The 19,370-nt window shown below is 30.6% G+C and overlaps 1 protein-coding gene and 1 long non-coding RNA gene across 4 annotated transcripts in view; one reads left to right on the forward strand and one right to left on the reverse strand.

The window, feature by feature from the left end:
* The window catches only part of LOC126852771 (uncharacterized), a 242,475-nt gene that overhangs the window by 33,295 nt on the left and 189,810 nt on the right, over window positions 1-19,370 (reverse strand). The window contains exon 1 of one of the 3 annotated variants that reach the window (XR_007687874.1): window positions 5,115-5,136. The exons of the other annotated variants lie outside the window; for them this stretch is intronic. This is a non-coding gene — a long non-coding RNA (uncharacterized LOC126852771). Of the gene's footprint in view, window positions 1-5,114; window positions 5,137-19,370 lie in introns of those variants that run through there. 3 annotated transcript variants of the gene reach the window in all.
* Window positions 131-11,791, forward strand: LOC126852743 (aromatic-L-amino-acid decarboxylase). The gene is made up of 11 exons (XM_050597875.1): window positions 131-273; window positions 4,148-4,244; window positions 4,386-4,506; window positions 4,693-4,806; window positions 5,139-5,258; window positions 5,378-5,507; window positions 7,098-7,246; window positions 7,436-7,547; window positions 7,622-7,830; window positions 7,992-8,192; window positions 8,434-11,791. The coding sequence occupies exons 2-11, from the start codon at window positions 4,165-4,167 to the stop codon at window positions 8,638-8,640; spliced, it is 1,443 nt and encodes a 480-aa protein (XP_050453832.1). The 5' UTR covers window positions 131-273; window positions 4,148-4,164; the 3' UTR covers window positions 8,641-11,791.

A 19,370-nucleotide genomic window follows, 5' to 3' on the forward strand; every position in this document is an offset into this window, starting at 1 on the left:
TCGATCGTGTATTCCGCTATCGATCTCGGACCTCGGTGGACTCGCAACTCGGGACAAGGTAAGCGAATCTCGACGTACGTGCGACACGATCGGGGCGAACGGCGAAGAGTGGGGTGTTACATAAAGCGCGGCGAGACGCGAACGGAGCGGCAATCCGTCGCGGAATACCGGTTGATCGTCACGCGAAATCACCGTCCTGTCATCCGCAGACACACGTGGATATCGTATTGTCAAGAGGGATCGTCCTGCGAATCGTCCAGGCTCGCTCGATACGTGAGTCGAATTTTGACTTTACCTTGTAACGCCGTAATTATAATTGCGCCGTAATTATAGTTGCTTATTTTTTTGATTTAATTAATTACAAATTAATGCAATCAGTATAACAGCGTACGAATGCTCAGTGAATTTTGCAGCTGTTGTTAATCTATTGTATTTCTCTCTTTTTACTTATTTTTTGAGGAAGTATATATTTTTTATTTTTTACTTATCAAAGTTGTAACATCAAAAAATCTTAGAAAATTTCTTATTTATCGAAAATGCTCAATAAGTCGCGCAAAAATAAAAGACATGCAATTTTCCAAATTTATTTCAAATTACTTTTACATACGATGAAATATAGGATTAATGCGAATTATATATTGTTATCGCTAATTTTTGTATCTCTTCTTGACGACACCGATCGTGTTTTCAACACGAGATCTTGTAAAACAAATTTATGTCAAATGCAGGATACATTTAAACCTTTAATCAACAAGCTCAGTGATATCGAAAAGCAAAATGTTTAGAATTTTGGAAACTTTCCGATCTATATCAGTCTATGTAAACTATCCTAGTCTCTCTCTCTCTCTCTCTCTCTCTCTCTCTCAGTATCTAAAGCTAATTATTGAGCTTTCGCTTAGTTAAACCTCCGCTCCGAAGAGCACACTGTAATAGCATCAGCGTGTTGAATTAATCTGTTACGCTCTCGAGATAAATGACAATTAAACTTTGCATGAAAAAGGATTAAATATTATTTTGAGATTATCTAATACTTGAGTTATTCTCACATCGTTATAAATAGTTGTCTGGATATTTATATAAATAGGAGTAACGTTTTCGACTCTCGCTATATTTGACATCCACCTAAATACAGCGTGAGAGTGGTTGCTTTCATTCACTCTCCCATACATCTCATACTCTCTCTCTCTCTCTCTCTCTCTCTCTCTCTCTCTCTCTCTCTCTCTCCCCTACACATACATATTTGCGAGACGCAAAAAAAAACTTTATCGACTTCGATTGAGATCTGGGAAGGCACAAAGATAAACTATTAAGTTAGAGATCGCGCGCTATCTTTTTCCTTATCGGAAAGTATTTAGGTATGCACTTTATTAAATGTCATCTTACATCTCATCGAAGACTTTCCCTGTTACGACATAATATTCTGAGAAGCGATAAATATAATAATTAATTTAAAATTTAATTTAATTATATTCTTAGAAAAGAATTGATAAATATTCGCATTGGTTTTCTCATTTATGATATTTTAAATAAAATCTTTGTTTGCAATTTCACCAAATATTTTGTACGAAAAGTTTTTCATTATTTGCATAAAAATTTGCAAAATATAAATAGTATAGAATCTCAAGAAACTATTTAAAAAAATTATATATATTATAAAAAATATAAGAGAAAAATATCCCGTGTGGCAAAATTGAGCGATGCGAATTATTTCGTAAAAAATGACTTCGTAAGAGATGGCTTAACATTTTGCTCAAATTCTTTAATGGGATCTAAAAAGGAAGAATTATGATCGATCAGATAGATATTTCACAAAATAGCAACATATTTTACAATAATTCAATGCTATAATTCTCCATCATCTAAATGTATTACATTTAATGTATATGATACGCGCGAAATGTAAATAAAAATCCACATAAAATTTTTTTCTCATTGAATAAAAAATGATTGATATAATTATATAGAGAAGAATACATACATATATATATATATATATATATATATATATATATAAATTTGCAAATAACAATTTGATGCATGTCGTAAGAATAATACATTCTGTCAACATCGAGACTCACAAACATATAAATTATGATATGCTTCTATAATTAGCATTCCCGATCGAAAGTAATTCGATGCGATCCACAATCTTAACATATATTCATGCGGGAAGCGTATTTATATTTTTCTTTGGAGAAATGTTTGCTGTATCAAAAGGGGATTTCCCAAGCGGCGCGGGAATTTCCTCTATCGCGTCAGGAGTCATTCGTTACTGCACACCTTTCTGACGTGCCAAGGCACTCTCTTTCTCTCCCTCTTTTTCTTATTTGGAAGTGAATTTTAATTCGAAAAGATTCTGATTTATTTTCGCGATTATCAAGTATTTTCGAAATATATATAAAAAACTATGTCATCCGTTTTTTTCTTCAGTTTTTACTGATGTTAATATTATTGGTAGGAATAAACTTTTAATTAATTTTTTTTAATAAAATGAAGTTTTATAACAAAACTGCAGTATTTTGATTTTATGCATATATATATATATATATATATATACATATATAAATAAGAATACAGAATTTTTAATTATTTATAAATTTTAACAATATAAGTAGCTCTTTCATAGTAATGACATCTTTATGCAAAATAATTCAATAGCGATAATAAAAAGATAACAAAACATTGTGACCATTACTTTCTATGTCGATTGTGCTAAGGCCTTTACATGTAAGGAATGACTCCAATATCTTGAAACGAGAACAATGATATCATTATGTAACACAGAAGCAAAAATCTACACTGAACTATTTTTTATTTGTCACATAATAAAATTGCGGAAGAGTCTATTGTCAAAATCTAATTTTTATCTGTATCTTACACAACCGTATCTTTTAAATTCGCGTCGCGAAATCGCGCGAGTACGTCATAGCAAAGAAACTGTAGTAGACAAAAATCACTGAGTCATCAGTTTCGATAGACAAATAACAATTCGAACGAAACTTGCTCCATGAAAATAAGTCATGGTCATTACGGCGAATTCACTCTTACTTCTCTACGAAGGTGGTCTGATCGTCGCGAACGCTCTTTCGATCTCGATGTCCTTCTCCTTCCACTTTCGATCTCGACGAGACATTCTATCCGGCAACGATACGCATGCATCTGTCTCACTTGCTGCTGAGTTTCTCAAGACCTACGTCATTAAAGGCTCTACGTAGTTAATTATTGATTAGCTTAAGCATTTCGCTCGACAAGCCAAACGTTTTTATGTATATATTTTACTTCTGTCGTCATTTACTTTTTTACGAAAATGATAGAAAGCGAGACGTGACGCGAATAAAGACGTCACTCGCTTTAAGTTGTGTAATGCAAATCTTACTTGTGATAAAGTTTCCTTGTTAAATATATTTAAAAAGAAAACGTATAATATATAAAACAAGGAAAGAAAATATAGATAATAATTTTAATAATTTTGATATCATTTACAAATTATTTTTAACAAAATGTAAAAAATATTACTATCAATAATGATTCGTCTCTTTCACTTTGTATATTTGGCATACATAAGATAAGATAATTTTATTCATTTTATTCCATTTGTTGAAACCAGCGATATTGAGCTAACATATGCAATCGCGTACAAAATGCAAAAATAATGCGCTATTTCAATGTAATTTCCAAGAATTTAATTAATCCTAATCATAGAAACTGGCACAAGTATCACTTTCACTTTTTATCTGCAACCATCGTTTTTATTTTAGCATACGTCTCCTTGAATCTGACAAAACAGCGCGCCTCACCTATATACTTCACATGTTTTCTATAAATTATTATCGCACAATATTGCATTCATTGCAGTCAATAAGATTCTTATCATCATCTGTATCAGTCCTCGACACGTAATATGCGGAAATTGAGTCGCTATCATTCTGCATTCATGTACAGATAAACGATAATCATTCTTGAAAGATAAATAAGAATTCTACGTGTATTAGACTTATTCAAAGTACATGTCATGTGCATATTTATTAGATATGCCAAGAATATCGGAACCACACCTATTTTATTACATCATTAAAACGTAATCGAATGGATTTTTGATATCGTTGTATTTTATTAATAATCGTTTTTGTCTCAATATATATTACAGACGACAGGAAGCAAGTCATGGATCCTGATAATTTCAAGGATTACGCCAAAGAGATGGCGGAATATATCACGGATTATTTAGAAAATATTAGAGATAGGTAAATAAAAACGCAATTGCATAAAATTGCTTGACGTGAAATAAATAATAATTAATAATTTATTAAATAATAATTTATATGTTATTTATAATTTTGTAATATATATTTACGCACGTATAGTAATAATTTTTAAACTTTTAGGAGAGTTTTGCCTACGGTAGAGCCAGGATATATGAAACCTCTTTTGCCCTCCGAAGCACCAAAATCCCCCGAGGAATGGAAAGATATAATGGCTGATATCGAACGAGTGATAATGCCAGGTGTAAGCAATTCAATTTTAAATGTTCTAAATTATCATCAACAATTTATTTGAATAATAATTAATGTATCGCAAAACAATATCAATAATAGTTGTAAAATAAAATGTTTAATGTGTCAGTTTTATCATCAATATTTTTAATTATTTTATAAGCAGGCAATAAATGAAGCAAGATAAAAATGTTTACAGGTCACTCACTGGCATAGTCCAAAATTCCATGCCTATTTCCCTACTGCCCAATCATATCCTGCGATTCTGGCCGATATGTTAAGTGGAGCTATTGCTTGTATTGGATTCACGTGGGTAAGTATTAAAAAATTATAAAATTATTTTTCTCGTATTTTCAGCAATTATTTATAAATTTTGCATATTTCTGTTTTCCATGATGTTATGTTGCAATTATTATTAATGACATATCCTTATTTTTTATATCTCTATCTTTATAATTTTAAGAGAGTAACAAAAAATCAGTCACAGATAAAAGTTTAAATCATATTAAACATAGTAAAATATATCTCTCTTTTTTTAATAAAATATATTTTAATAAGCTCTTAAAAAAGGGGGAAAAACAAAGCTAAAATTAATACTGTCTTCATAATTAATTGTGACACGTAATTTTTTTTTTTTTATTTTAGATTGCGAGTCCAGCTTGCACCGAATTGGAAGTAATCATGCTGGACTGGTTAGGAAAAATGTTGGACCTGCCGAAAGAGTTTCTTGCTTGCAGCGGTGGAAGAGGGGGTGGCGTTATTCAGGTAAACAATATTTTAAAAGCGCTATTGCATTTACAAAAGCTATTTTTAAATATTACATAACAGTATGACAAATGAAGATGCCATTAAAATCGTGTTTAAATTGCAATTTTCATCTACAGGGAACTGCTAGCGAAGCAACTTTGGTAGCGTTATTAGGAGCGAAGGCCAAGAAGATAAAGCAAGTTAAAGAACAGCATCCCGATTGGACGGAGAACGAGATCATCAACAAGCTAGTCGCATACTGTTCCTGTAAGTACATTTTTAATCAATTTATAATAGTATTTATCATTAAAAATTTATGATGAATTGATAAGATTTGCCCGAAACAACTTGCTAAAGTAATCGCTTCAAATAATTTTTCTTAATCTTAGAGAAATAATTGTATATATAAAATATTGATATATAAAATATTTCGGATCATATAAATTATTTCTCAGTCAACTATTCTCCTTTATTTTTATCGAACGAATAACGATATGGAATATGACTACAATTAAGCATAAAATTCAATGGCTTTAATAGACACTTGAACTGTGACATATATTTCAATGAGTATTAAGTAAGCTTTGCGAGTCTCACACTTATAATAGTAATCGAGATATGAATAAAGATAGAAGAATACGTTTTATAAAATATAAAAATATTATGAGCATCACATGTTACTCGTAAATTTATTAGACTGTTTCAGAACAATTTCTTATACATATATATGTGTTGGTTAAATTACGCGTATTATAGCGAGTGCAAAGAATTTTGCACAAACAAAATGAATAATTTTATAAAACATGGCATAAATCCGAAATTTCTAAATTTATCACTTTCTCAAAATATGATAAAAGTAATATAAAATTAATTTATTTGTTCGATTAATAGATTCTTTCGTCCAGAAGATTATATTTTTTTTAACGCGCTGTCGTCAGAGCTAACACAATGTATCACTGTTACATATAATTTCCAAGCAATTTTTCATTCGTGTTTATTGCATTACGTCGACGCGCGTCAATATGCTGAAAAGTGTCCGGTCGCTTTCAGTGACCGGGCGCAATCAGTTCAAAGGCACGTGAATAGGGAGAATGAGAGGGATGGAGTGATATGGGGGGTGAGTGTTGGGGGTTCACGGCACTTCATCAAGCAGCACTTTGTCGTCATGGCAACTCGTAATAACCGTTCCAGTTATATTTCAGACCGAATTTTCTCTACTATTCTCACAATTCCCACAATAATCTCGCGGCACTCAAATAAAAGAAAAAAAAATATAACTCTTTTTTTTTGACGCATATATATAATGGACGAGTTATTTTCTCGATTAGAAATATTGAACGAAACTATATGCTTAATGAATCGCCATTGTCCAAAGAGAGAATAAAATATTTTTTACTTTCTTTTGTGTTATAATAATGATTGAAAAGGATGTCAATAATTTTCGCTATCAATAAGAGATATTGATAAATGCGTACTTATAATATTTTACGAAACATTAGATAGTTCGTTTAAAAGTATTAAAAATTAATTTGAAGAAATAATGATGCCCGAAATTGTCATATTTTATGATTCGCGATAATTAATAAAATCCATCAAGTTATTTATATGATACAAATTTTAATAATAAATACAAGAAATTATAATTTTTAATAAATGTTAAATATGTTAACATTATATATAAATAGTAAACGTACTAATTGCTAATTAATGCTGTGGTCTCATAAAAAATTGGATATAGTAGCGAAAGAAAGCAGAGAATGAGATTGCTTCCAAAATAATTTCGTACATTTTTCGACAGCCAATTAATTATTATTATTTAATCAGATTAATCGTGATGAGATATTATATTTTTTTTAGGTCAAGCGCATAGCTCGGTTGAACGCGCTGGACTCCTCGGTGGAATAAAATTCAGACAATTGGAAGTCGATGAGAAATATAAGCTGCGGGGCGACACGATGGCCGAAGCAATCCGAAAGGATAAGGAGCAAGGATTTATACCGTTTTACGTAAGTCTAGCTTAATTAAGATTTAGTTCTATCATTTTCTCCAGTATTTTTATCTTTTTTCGAGAGCAGAAAGAATCGATGATATAATATAAAAAATTGTAAGGAAACGTCGATAAATTCAGATATCCAGAATGATAATTATAATAAATTAGAGTATATTAATGCTTGAGAGTTGCTTTGTTATTATAGGCTGTCGCTACTTTAGGCACAACCGTTAATTGCGCCTTCGATCGCCTTGACGAAATGGGCATTGTAGCGAATCGTGAAGGCGTTTGGCTGCACGTGGACGCAGCTTATGCGGGTATGAGTTAACTTTTTTTATGCTACTGGCGCGCAAAATAACGATAGAATACTTATATCCATTTGATTTGACAGGATCCGCTTTTATTTGTCCGGAATTCCGATATTTAATGAAAGGTATCGAGCTGGCGGATTCATTTAATTTTAATCCGCACAAGTGGATGCTAGTGAATTTCGACTGTTCGGCTATGTGGCTCAAGAATCCGACATACGTCATAAACGCCTTCAATGTCGATCCCTTGTATCTGAAACACGATATGCAGGGCTCGGCACCGGATTACAGGGTAACGTCTGTTGAAAGTTGCTTAAATTGATTCCGACATGCTAACGTAGAATTTTGCATGGATCCTTGTTCTGATAAACGTCTAATTGGAAAAATTTCTTCAGGCAAAGTAGATTGTGCAAAGTATTATCAGTTGATCAGTCGGCGTATATTTTGTTACAGCATTGGCAAATTCCACTCGGACGCAGATTTCGGGCTCTGAAACTTTGGTTCGTGTTAAGGCTGTACGGAGTCGAGAACCTTCAAAAGCATATCAGGACGCACATCGCTCAAGCGCACGAATTCGAGGCTCTAGTACTTGCTGATCCTCGTTTCGAGATCGTGGGTGAAGTTCTCATGGGACTGGTTTGCTTTCGTTTAAAGGTAAATCGATTACTATGTCAAGTATTTTTCAGAACAGCCGAATAACTTAATTAAATAACCGAATAACAATATTATTGATATAACGACATATAATTACTTATATGTCGAAATCAATTTAAGCAATAACTTAATTAAATAATCGAATAACAATATTACAAATATAATAAATTGTAAAACACTTTTGGCAAATCTCGCATAGAGAGAGAGAAAGAGAAATTAAAAATAATTTAATGATTTACAGGGATCCAACGAACTCAATGAGATCCTCCTAAAGCGAATCAACGGCGCGGGAAATATCCATCTCGTTCCGTCAAAGATAAAAGACACGTACTTTTTACGATTTGCCGTCTGCTCTCGATTTAGCGAGAGCAGGGACATACAGTATTCCTGGAAGGAAATCAAGCAGAGAACCAACGAGGTTCTAGAGGAGCAATCGCTTTCGAAGTGATGGCGCGCCCAGATAACTCGCGGTTGCAGATCATTGGCACCTGCCACCTGCAATCAATCTTAGCTCCTGATTTTTCCTCATGCCCAGCGACTCTCGAGGACCAAATAGATTAAAGCAGTGAGTGATTAGACCCAAATAATTAAGCGATTAAATATTATGATCTTTGCAATAATCTTTGGAATTTTTAATGCGATTAAATGATTCAAAAATGTCGAAGCTTGTTTGCGAGATCAGATGCGAATTTTATTTTGATAGAGATACTTAATTCAATAATTATTATTACTTTAATGGAGTATTATTACATGTGTCAAGTGAAAAATTTGCAAAATGTGAAGAGATTTAGGCTCGCAATATAAGAGACATTTTTCTTAACAATCTCATATTAATTTTTTTTTTTTTGGTTTATTTTAATATTTTAGAGATTTTTTTTATAGACGTTTATTTTCTATATATTTTATTAATCGATGATACAAATATTTTATATGCCACAATTGCCTAATTATCGAATTATATTCCGTTAAAGCTACAATGCCGTAAACGCTCAACGTAAATATAATACAAAAATGTTGCCTATAAGTTGAATGCGTGATTGTTATATTGTTATTTATGGAAATACAATTCTACCCGAAGAAGGAAAGAAAATTATGGTTGAGATTAAAATTATGGTTAAGATTAATTATTAAAAATGAATTTTCAGATTTTGATTGATTTAAATACATTAAAACTCGCTCTTTCAGATAAAATCATCCTTTCTTCGGGCAGAATCACACATGTTACTATATATATGTGCAAATGTTAATATATTATACGTTACAGTAATATTTATTATACATATATATAACTGGGTACAAAAAACTGTTGGCAGTGTATAATACGAGTTTAAAAGGAGTTGAAAATTTTTGAAAATAATGCATATACATCGAAATTTATTTTACTGATTTGTTGATTACAACAGTCATGTCGTATAAAGGAATGCGTCTTAAAACAATCGCTCTGTGTCAGAAATCAGTCGTTGCAGGCTGCTGGGATGCATGTTAGCAACATAATAGATATAATGCATTATTATGTGTCGCCTTGTGCCACTTTCGCTCGTGCACCGTCTATGTTACTACGCGAACTCTTTAGAAAATATCCTTGTAAGTACATTGGCAGTGAAAGTCACATGTTTGGTATTGCAAAAGTGCGTCGATGTTAACGCAACTTTTATTTTGACATTTAATTTTACACACGTAAAATATTCCCCGAATATTTCGCGCGTCTCTCATATATAAGCGCAATCTTCATTTATTATATAACATTAAAATTCTATTTCGGAATATAAAATGTTTTTCGATTAACTGATTAATAGGATTTTATGTGTCAAAAATGAGATACATGTTTAATAATGAACGAAGAAACATTGCGGACTCCAATCAAGATTCCCCACCGAAATTCTTCCCAGCGTTCACGAAGAATTGAAAAAAAAAAATTTTTTAAATAATTTTCCGCGCTATTATAATCTTCGTGCACGTTGAAATTGTATGTAGAATAAAATAATCATGTTGTATATATGTTATAAATTTAAATTATAAATATGTTGTAAAGAGAATCGACATATGTATGTGACATATCGTTATTTTTATCTCTTTGCACACATCTATGTTTTTGCTCGTTTGACTTCTCTTTAGAATTTAGTTCAAATCTTTATTTCGTTCATTTGCGAATTTTCTGTAATTATTACGTCGTTAAAATAATATCAATGACGATAATAATGTTAATCATAACATCAAAGAATGGAATATGTAATTTCGAAGCGGTTATATATATATATATATATATATATATATATATATATATACATATACATATATCTCTATGTGTATTAAATATTTGCTGTAATCATGCTGCAACAGGGACAATAATAATAATAGAATTAATAAATCAAGAAGGTATAATACCTTCGCGAAAAAGTTAAACATCTGAGCTCTAAATGAGAATCATAGATTATTAATTATCAAAATAACTATAATATTATTGTCAGACAATTATGCTCATCGTCAGACACAAATAAAAACACAATAAATAGATAATTGCAATGCTTAAAAATAAAAAATTACAAATATATGTAGACATTCAAATATTTATTTTTATTAAACAAATTAGCAAAATTTTAACTCTCTAAGCAATTCTCCATTTTTTATGTATAATTTTAAGATATAATTAGATATTATATTATTTTATATAAAAATATAAATTTTTCTCCCGCGTTCCTTGCGCTAAATAATACTTTTTAGAACAAAGATTTGAGTCGAGTGATTATGGGACCAACAAATAATTTATTATATGCAAAATAATTGAATTCTCATTATTATGTATTGTCCGCTAAAATATTGCAAAATCTATTACGGTTATTTTGATCAAACTTTGATTAATTTAATCGATAATTAATTCAATTAAAATTGCCTATAACAAAATTAAATTCTGTAAATCGTCGTTTTTAATTTAATTGTAAGTTTTTTTCAAACTAAACAAAAAATTAAGAATTTTATCTATGTTAATAAAATAATATTATTAAATGCAGATATTATTTGATAAGTTAATTGATGATTGAATTAATCAGAGTTTGATCAAAATAGCCCTTGTGTCACAAAGTCATTATTAGGAATTTAATTATTCGACTGTTAATATTGATCAAATAAATCAATAAATATCTCTCTCATCTTTCAGTCTTTCTCTCTGTCTATAATATTTAATGTTATTCTCTATCTATATCTAAATATTGTCTAAATTATAGCGCTAAAATTCGTAATTATTATTATTATATAATTATATACTTTATATTATGCTATATACTTATATATTATATACTATATAATTATATAGTAATATATGAATATAATGTTGCTTTTATATTTTATGTTATAAATATAATACATACCTTGAAACATTCCTCGAGCAATGTAATTTCCACAATTAAATCATTGATAGCGTGCATCAACGCTTCACGAAGAAAATAATTAAATCTTGTCTGTATCCTAACAATAAATTTATTATTTAGCAAACTGCATAGCCATCAAATAACACTTGAGGGTCTTTTACTAATTGACTGTAAATACAAAAATAATTATTAATCAATGCATAAATAATCAATAATAAATCGAATATTAAAATATATTTTACTTTTTTTCTCCTTCACATAAAAAGAGTGACTCAAAAGTCGGAGGTGCGTTCATCTTGCTTATATGATAATATCCAAATTATAATATGATAATAGCCAAATATGTGAATGATTCAATATACGTCTTTATATTCAATCTTTGTAATTACATTGTAAATATCGACTTCGATCGAATAATATTAATACAAATATAGAGCACAGTAACAAGCTCCGTGAACGAAAAATATATTAGTAAATTAATATATATTAATATAAAACGAAAAATGATCGTAATAATGCGATTAATAAAACGCAAATGAACAAAGAAACTTAACGATTAAAAGCACAACAATCCCGTGTCGGCAAACAATAGATTCCTGCACCCTGCAATCCTGCAACCTGCATCCTGTGAGCAATGAGTGGATGCGTTCAGGAGACCCCATTGGCTAGCAATCGAACGTGATTGGTTCTTACTTCTAGAGCCAACAAATCAACGTCGAGTGTTGACAAGACGATGCTCAACGACTGTGTCTCTTGAATGCATTCAATAATATTCTCAAATCAGGAATACGATTGTGTATCTCGAAAGGAAGTGGAAAATTATAAAAGAAAAAAGAATTACTAGACATTTCGACAAAATTGAAATTGTAGACAATTTCACTCTAGTGAATTTTCTTTTGTAATTTTCACTTTGTTTCAAAAACCGTAATCAATTTTTAATTTTTCAGACATCTTAAAAAATAATGTATAGTTGAATAAAGCTTTTTATCATAACGCTTTTTAATATCGTCCTGTCGATCTTATTCTTTATTCTTTTCTTGTAATCGACCGATCCGGAAGCACTAGGATTTGAACGAACCGCTGGTATTCCTCCTCGAACGCGGCAAATTCTCTCCATTTTATTTCTCCTCGTCCGCAACCCTTTCTACGATCTATGTATAATAATTATATTAAACTATAATAAGAGAGAGACAATATAATGTATAAAATTGAAGATCGAATGACGACTCGCAAGTTTAGAGCTAATATCTATCATAATTAAGTTTTAGAAACACATAATTTTGCATACAAAATCAACGAGTAAATTATATACTTTGTTGATTTCAATTTAAAATATCACATAGTAATTTAGGCGGAATCTTCCCATATATATATATCTTTCAAAGGTGTTAGAAAAAAATACAGCCTTCGTTGACCGACATCAAATATCTGACTGCCCTTGTTATCCTCATCGTGACGTGCTATTAACTGCTCGGCGTGAGATAAGGGAGTGTTCGATCCAAAAATTTCATTTTTCTAATATTTAATAATACTACTCACTATTCATTTTTAATAAGACACGCGGAGGTGTTACATAATTTATTTTAAGTAATATTAATTTTGAAATAATGTTGCATAACATATCCAACTCCTCTCTAATCTCCTAATTATTTATTAATAAATGAAAACAATAAGACTCTAAACATATATAGCTAAAACACTATTAACGCGCGTTTCTCATAATTTAATGAATGATATCTTTCGTAATTTGAACGAGAAGTTTTTAAATGGATCAAATAACGTTTTCAAACGCTTTCAAAGAGCTATGTAGGTTTAGTGTCAGTACTTGAAATAGGAGCAAGATTCCTATCAGCAACAAAGACTTGTTTGCCTTGCGACGCGCGGCATGATTGATACATTAAATTACATTCGAATTATAACACATCGTAAATCACGATATTACAGATAGAGCCACGAGACTCTTTGCTTTGACTTCTGCCGCTTTGACGCTCATCAAGAGAGGCTAGGAGGAAACACGGCCTCCAGGCGCTTTCGGATCTGTTTCGGTTCTGACATCCGATATACGTCTGACCCCCCCATTATTATTCTCAACGTTAGGTGGTTATTAGCCGCCTACTGGACAACAATCGATAGCGAGAGACGCCGACTAAAACGCGGTTCTTCACGCGGCGGCCGTTAAATCAATCAGCTGGACCGTTAACACCTGACAGGTAAGGAGAATGGAAAGACGAACGGAGAGAAAGACCCCGGCAGCATTAATCCTTTCGTTTCCATAAACTGCATTCCACAGAGATTTTTTTACTTTTTCCCTCCTTTTACTATTTATCGATGCTTATGAATATGTATTTATTGGTTTTAGAAAAATATGAAAAAAGCGTTTACTGATTGAAATTTAAAAAAAATTTTAAAAATTAAAAAAAAAAACATTTCTTATATTTATATTTTATTTGAAAAATTAAATAATGAATCTGGATAATAGAAAGAATTAAAATATAACAAAATAATATAATTTTTAATATTTGCGTAAAAGAAATTAAGTAATTAATATTTTTTTTTTAATTTATGACAAAAATTTTTGATCATGAATACCCCCTGAAATAAACTGCGAGAAATAAAAAAAATGAGTAATTTGTAGAAAGAGAGAGAATATTTTTTTTACAATTTTTCATAAATACTAGAACAAAAACTCTACGCGCTTTTTATTATAATAAATAATTTAATAAATGATTATAAAATTTAAATAAAATCTAAATATAATCATCATCATCAAGTGACTAATTTATTAATTTTATTATAATTTTTATTAATTATTAATTAAATAATATATAAATATAATTATTCATTTATTAATAAGAAATTATGTACAATAATTAATTAATAATATTAATAATATTAAACATTATTATTATTTAATATTATATAATCTCCTATGTCTCTAACATAATATTAATAAAATTAAGTAACATCAATAATACTTAATAATACTTATTGATAATATTTAACAAATAATTAAAAATTAAACAATATTACTTAATATTCCTTCTTTTTTCCTTCTCTCTCTCTCCCTCTCTCTCTCTTTCTCTCTCGTTTATTATTCATTTTCTTTAATTTTAAATAAAGCAACTTTCTTTTCTTTTCTCTCTCTTTTTTTCTCTCTCTCTCTCTCTTTTTTTTTCTTATTTTTTGTCTTTTTAAATTTTAAACATTTAAAACATTTAAAACATTTAAAAGATTGTTAACTATAATAATATTTAAACATTTAAAAAATTTAATACATTATTTAATAATATTTAATACTATATTTAAATTTAATAATATTAAATAACATTAATAATCATATTAAATAATATTATTAAAATTAAATAGCATAAATAATAATAATATTTAATAATATTTATTAAATATATTGTTAAATATTATTAATAATGTTGAAGAATATTATTATTTTCGAATATTATATTCCTTCTCCTTTTCTTTTTCTTCTTAATTGATCTATAATTTAAAATACTTATATAACATTATATTTTGTATATACATATATTTTCTTGTACGTAAAATATTTCGACAACGAATTAATAATACCTAACATGATACGCCTTGACGGCGTAAACAATGACGCGCTATTGTTTATTTTTATAGCTTTGTTATTATTCTTACGGAGACACTTGAATAAAATTGTAGTGGTGTGAGACGCTCAAATTCCTTTTCTAATGTTATCATTCGCACGGTGACATTCAAACAATAAAGTAGTAGCGCGAGATATACCGTCAAATTTCTTTTCTCGATGCGATCGTGACAAGTACCGAAAAATAAATTAATATTATAAATAATTAATTATCTTTTATATATCTTAAATAATATTTCGCGTAATATATACACATTTAATCAAGAAATCGAAGTGACAAAAATTAAAATTGTAAATTATTGGTTTGTCGCAATCTTTCTTCCCCTTTATAAACAATAATTATTTTTTTAAAAATACTTCAAGTTCAATTATATTTTGTCCGAGGTTTTATCGTTTGACTTTTCGACGATTTTAATATGATTCGAATTGAGAACGTACAATAAAATAATCGAATCGCAAGTCCGAATAATTAATATAACAAACTCCGATACATTAATCGTTTAATAAGTAATTGATCTGTAATTTAAAATATTTATATAATTTTATATAATTTCGTATATATATTTTATAATACGTAAAATATTTTGACAGTAAATTAACAATACCTAACATGCCATTCGGTCTTGGTGACGTAAACATTGGCGCGCTATTGTTTACATATCACAGCCTTGTTGTTATTCATTCGGAGATATTTGAATAGAACTATAGGGTGAGGTGAGACGCTCAAATTCCTTTCCTACGTGTTATCATTCGCATGGTGATACTCGAGCAGTAAAGTAGTAGAGCGCGAGTCCGTCAAATTTCTTTTCTAAATACGATCGTGACAAGTATCGGAAAATAATTCGATGTGATAAATATTAATCATCTTTCACATAATATTTTAATTAATATGTCATTATATCTTAATGATACATCTCGTGTATTTCGCGCGTGATATATACACATATAATCAAGAAGTGACAGGAATCAAAATTATAAATTATTTATCGCGATCTTTCTCCTTCTTTATAAGCAATAAATTTCTTTAAAAATACTTAATTATATTTTGTTCGGTGCTCTTGACTTTTGATTTAAATATGATTCGGATTGAGAACGCATTATAAAATAATCGAAGGGCAGGTCAGAGTAATTAACATCATTTATTGAATAATTGATCTATAATTTAAAATATTTGTATAATTTATTATTCCGTTTGTATATGCGTCATAGTATACAACATATTTTTGGCTGCGTCAATAACATAATGCTTGGCCTTGACGGTGTAAACATTAGCGCGCTATTGTTAAGGCTTATTACGACTTTACAGTCTTGTTATGATTCCTACAGCGACGCTCGAGCAGTAAAGTAGTGGTGTTCCAAATTGCTTTTCTAAACGCGATCGCGATACATATTAAAATATAATTCCCTATGATTATTATAATCAACGATTAATTAACTTTAAAAAATAAAAAATAAAAATAATATTTTAATAGAAATACTTACGAGTAACGCATGATTATGGCATAGTTAACATGAAGAATCTTGTTCTTCGTTTTCTCTTTTACGATATAATAATACATATGTTTCGTGTAATTGTTCCGCGATCACGAGTGCCGGTGTAAAGAATGCGATTGTTGCATATTCGACTAATCGTAATTAACTGTGTTTTCGCGAGTGAATGTCAAAACAACAAGAGATGAAGAAGAGAAGAAAAGGAGGTACTAGAAAGCATCCGACGATGGATGGAGCAGAGGTATGTGTGATAAATAATTTATTTCTATTTCTACTATCTATATTAATTTCAAAATATATACATTGTACAGTTTTCTTTCTTCGTTTCTTTAATTATGTATGAGATCCAATCTAAATTATCATATAATTTACTGCATATATCGTTTGTTTTTTCAAAACATATCTACATCGCATCTCTTTTAATCGAGAGAAAAGAGGGATGCGATATAGATAATTTATTCTCAAATATATAATCTCACGTTATACGTATATAATTTTATTATATATATATATATATATATATATATATATATATATATATTATATACGTATAATACCTTCCTAGGGTGTGACACCTTAAAATTGCTTCGTGCTAATTATTACACATTACATAATTAATACACAAATTAATGAATAACAACATGGCGAGGGAGAATCGGTCCTCTCGTTGCAATTTATCGTTCATTATAAAATTGCGATTGATAACTAATTTCGAAATGCCGCACGCGGAACCGGATCCGGAAAAGGTACAACAGGTTTAGTCTCTCGCATGACTCGTAGGATGGGACTTCAAATGAGGATAATAAGGCGCGCTCGGCATCGCTTATGCACCTGCGTGTATACGTGTGTGCGCGTGTACGTGGAAACAGGTGTGCTTCATTTACCGTGTCAGATTCTTCGCTGGCGCCGCAAGATTCTTACCGCGGGACATGATTATTTCTTGATGTATATTGATTTATGCTGTAACACTTGTCAAAAGAGACGATAGGATAGTGAGAATGAATGATAAGCGTTAGGAATATGATTTATATACAAGGTGCATGTATGACCTTATTTTCTCTCTTAAGTGCAACGACGTGCCGATTTTTTTTTTTTTTAATGAAACCACTTAGTTAAATTTGAGCAAGTCCATTCTTCTACGATATGTGCTCGTTTCATTCATATTAATCAGTCGTATAAAGAAACGCGCTCTCGATCGGTCTCGAATCAAAATCGTCTATAAATATTCTAATTTTGCTCGAAAAATGCGAATAGTTTCGTGCTGATTAATCGAGGACAATCGCTGATCGCGCACCGGATGTTAAAATCCGGTGTGCTATCTCGACTAACGCATCTTATTCTCGTTTCAAATTATTGCGATTTATTATACGGGCAGTTTGCTGTGACATTATTGATCAACATACTTTAATCCATTGAAGTCGACGAAGTTATTTGCGAACTTACGCATTTTATGTTCGACTTCTCATTAATTATGTATGTTAGCGAAGAATTGTTGATTTCGAAATTTATCTCTTATAAAGACCATTAATCGTTGCGAGAGTAGAGGACAAAATTACTACATTTCGAATGCAAATATAAAGTTTGAGAGGTGAAGTTGTATTGATAAACTTAGCGTTTACTCGACGATCCTTAAATTAATGACTACATTAAAACCAATTGGCTTCTTATTAACAGTGATTTATAGCGATGTCTTGTTTCCTTTCTCGACTCATTACGTGGATTTTTATAAAATTATAAAGTTGCATAAATCTCTATATTTAGAAACAAGACACAAAATTAATTCTCCTAATTATAATTTGCTGGACATAAATATTCACACATCTTATTCATCTTGCGTATTCTATCGAGACAAAGAGTTCTCTCTCAATCAATTATTTTTCTTTTTTTAATTTAATGAAACCGGTTCACATCTGATAAATCACAAATACAAAAGTAATAATATATATTAAATAATATGACAAGAATAAAAAGAATGCACGTTTTTCGAAAAACTTCAGTTTTCCAAATCTCGAGTTTTGCAAACACGATTGATCCTCCGTCTTTTCATCTGATCTTTTCTCGGTCTTTGACAGATGCCTGTCACTTTAACCGCTTAACCGCGAATGTGAATAAGCGGCCAAGGCGGCAGCCTCAGACAGACAGACAGAAGTCGAGGCACCTGTCTGTCCCTCCACTTTGAACGGTATGAACGGCGAGGAGGGGTGCGGACTTGAGGGGCACTGAATATATATCCCGTTCCATAATTCAGTACGCCGCGTACACTCACGCTGATAAGACCTTATTCTAATCAACGGGGCCATTGATAACGAGCGAGCGAGCGAACGAGCGAGCCAGCCAGCCGCGTGCTTCTCGCCTCGCGCATCAACGTTCGCGATCCGCCGCATGTCCCGTTCCTCACACAATTGGAATCTTGTTTCTGCGTTGCCGAAATGATTCCTTAATTGATCTGTCGACGCATAGTGCGATCTCTCTGGTGTGTTTTTGCGACAAATATGTTTTTGTATCATATGTGAACATGATGAGCAGGTGTCACGATATTTGAGTTACGCCACGTTGCTATGCGTGAAATGTTGGGTTTACTCTCTTTCGCGACCTTTAGATAATTTTGTTTTAATATCAATTCAAAATTGAGTTATCTCTCTATCTTTTTAACTTTGAATAATTAATCTATCGTGTGAAAGATTTTTATTAAAATGC

This window comes from Cataglyphis hispanica, chromosome 11, assembly GCF_021464435.1.
Source record: "Cataglyphis hispanica isolate Lineage 1 chromosome 11, ULB_Chis1_1.0, whole genome shotgun sequence".
In the NCBI taxonomy this organism is placed as follows: domain Eukaryota; kingdom Metazoa; phylum Arthropoda; class Insecta; order Hymenoptera; family Formicidae; genus Cataglyphis; species Cataglyphis hispanica.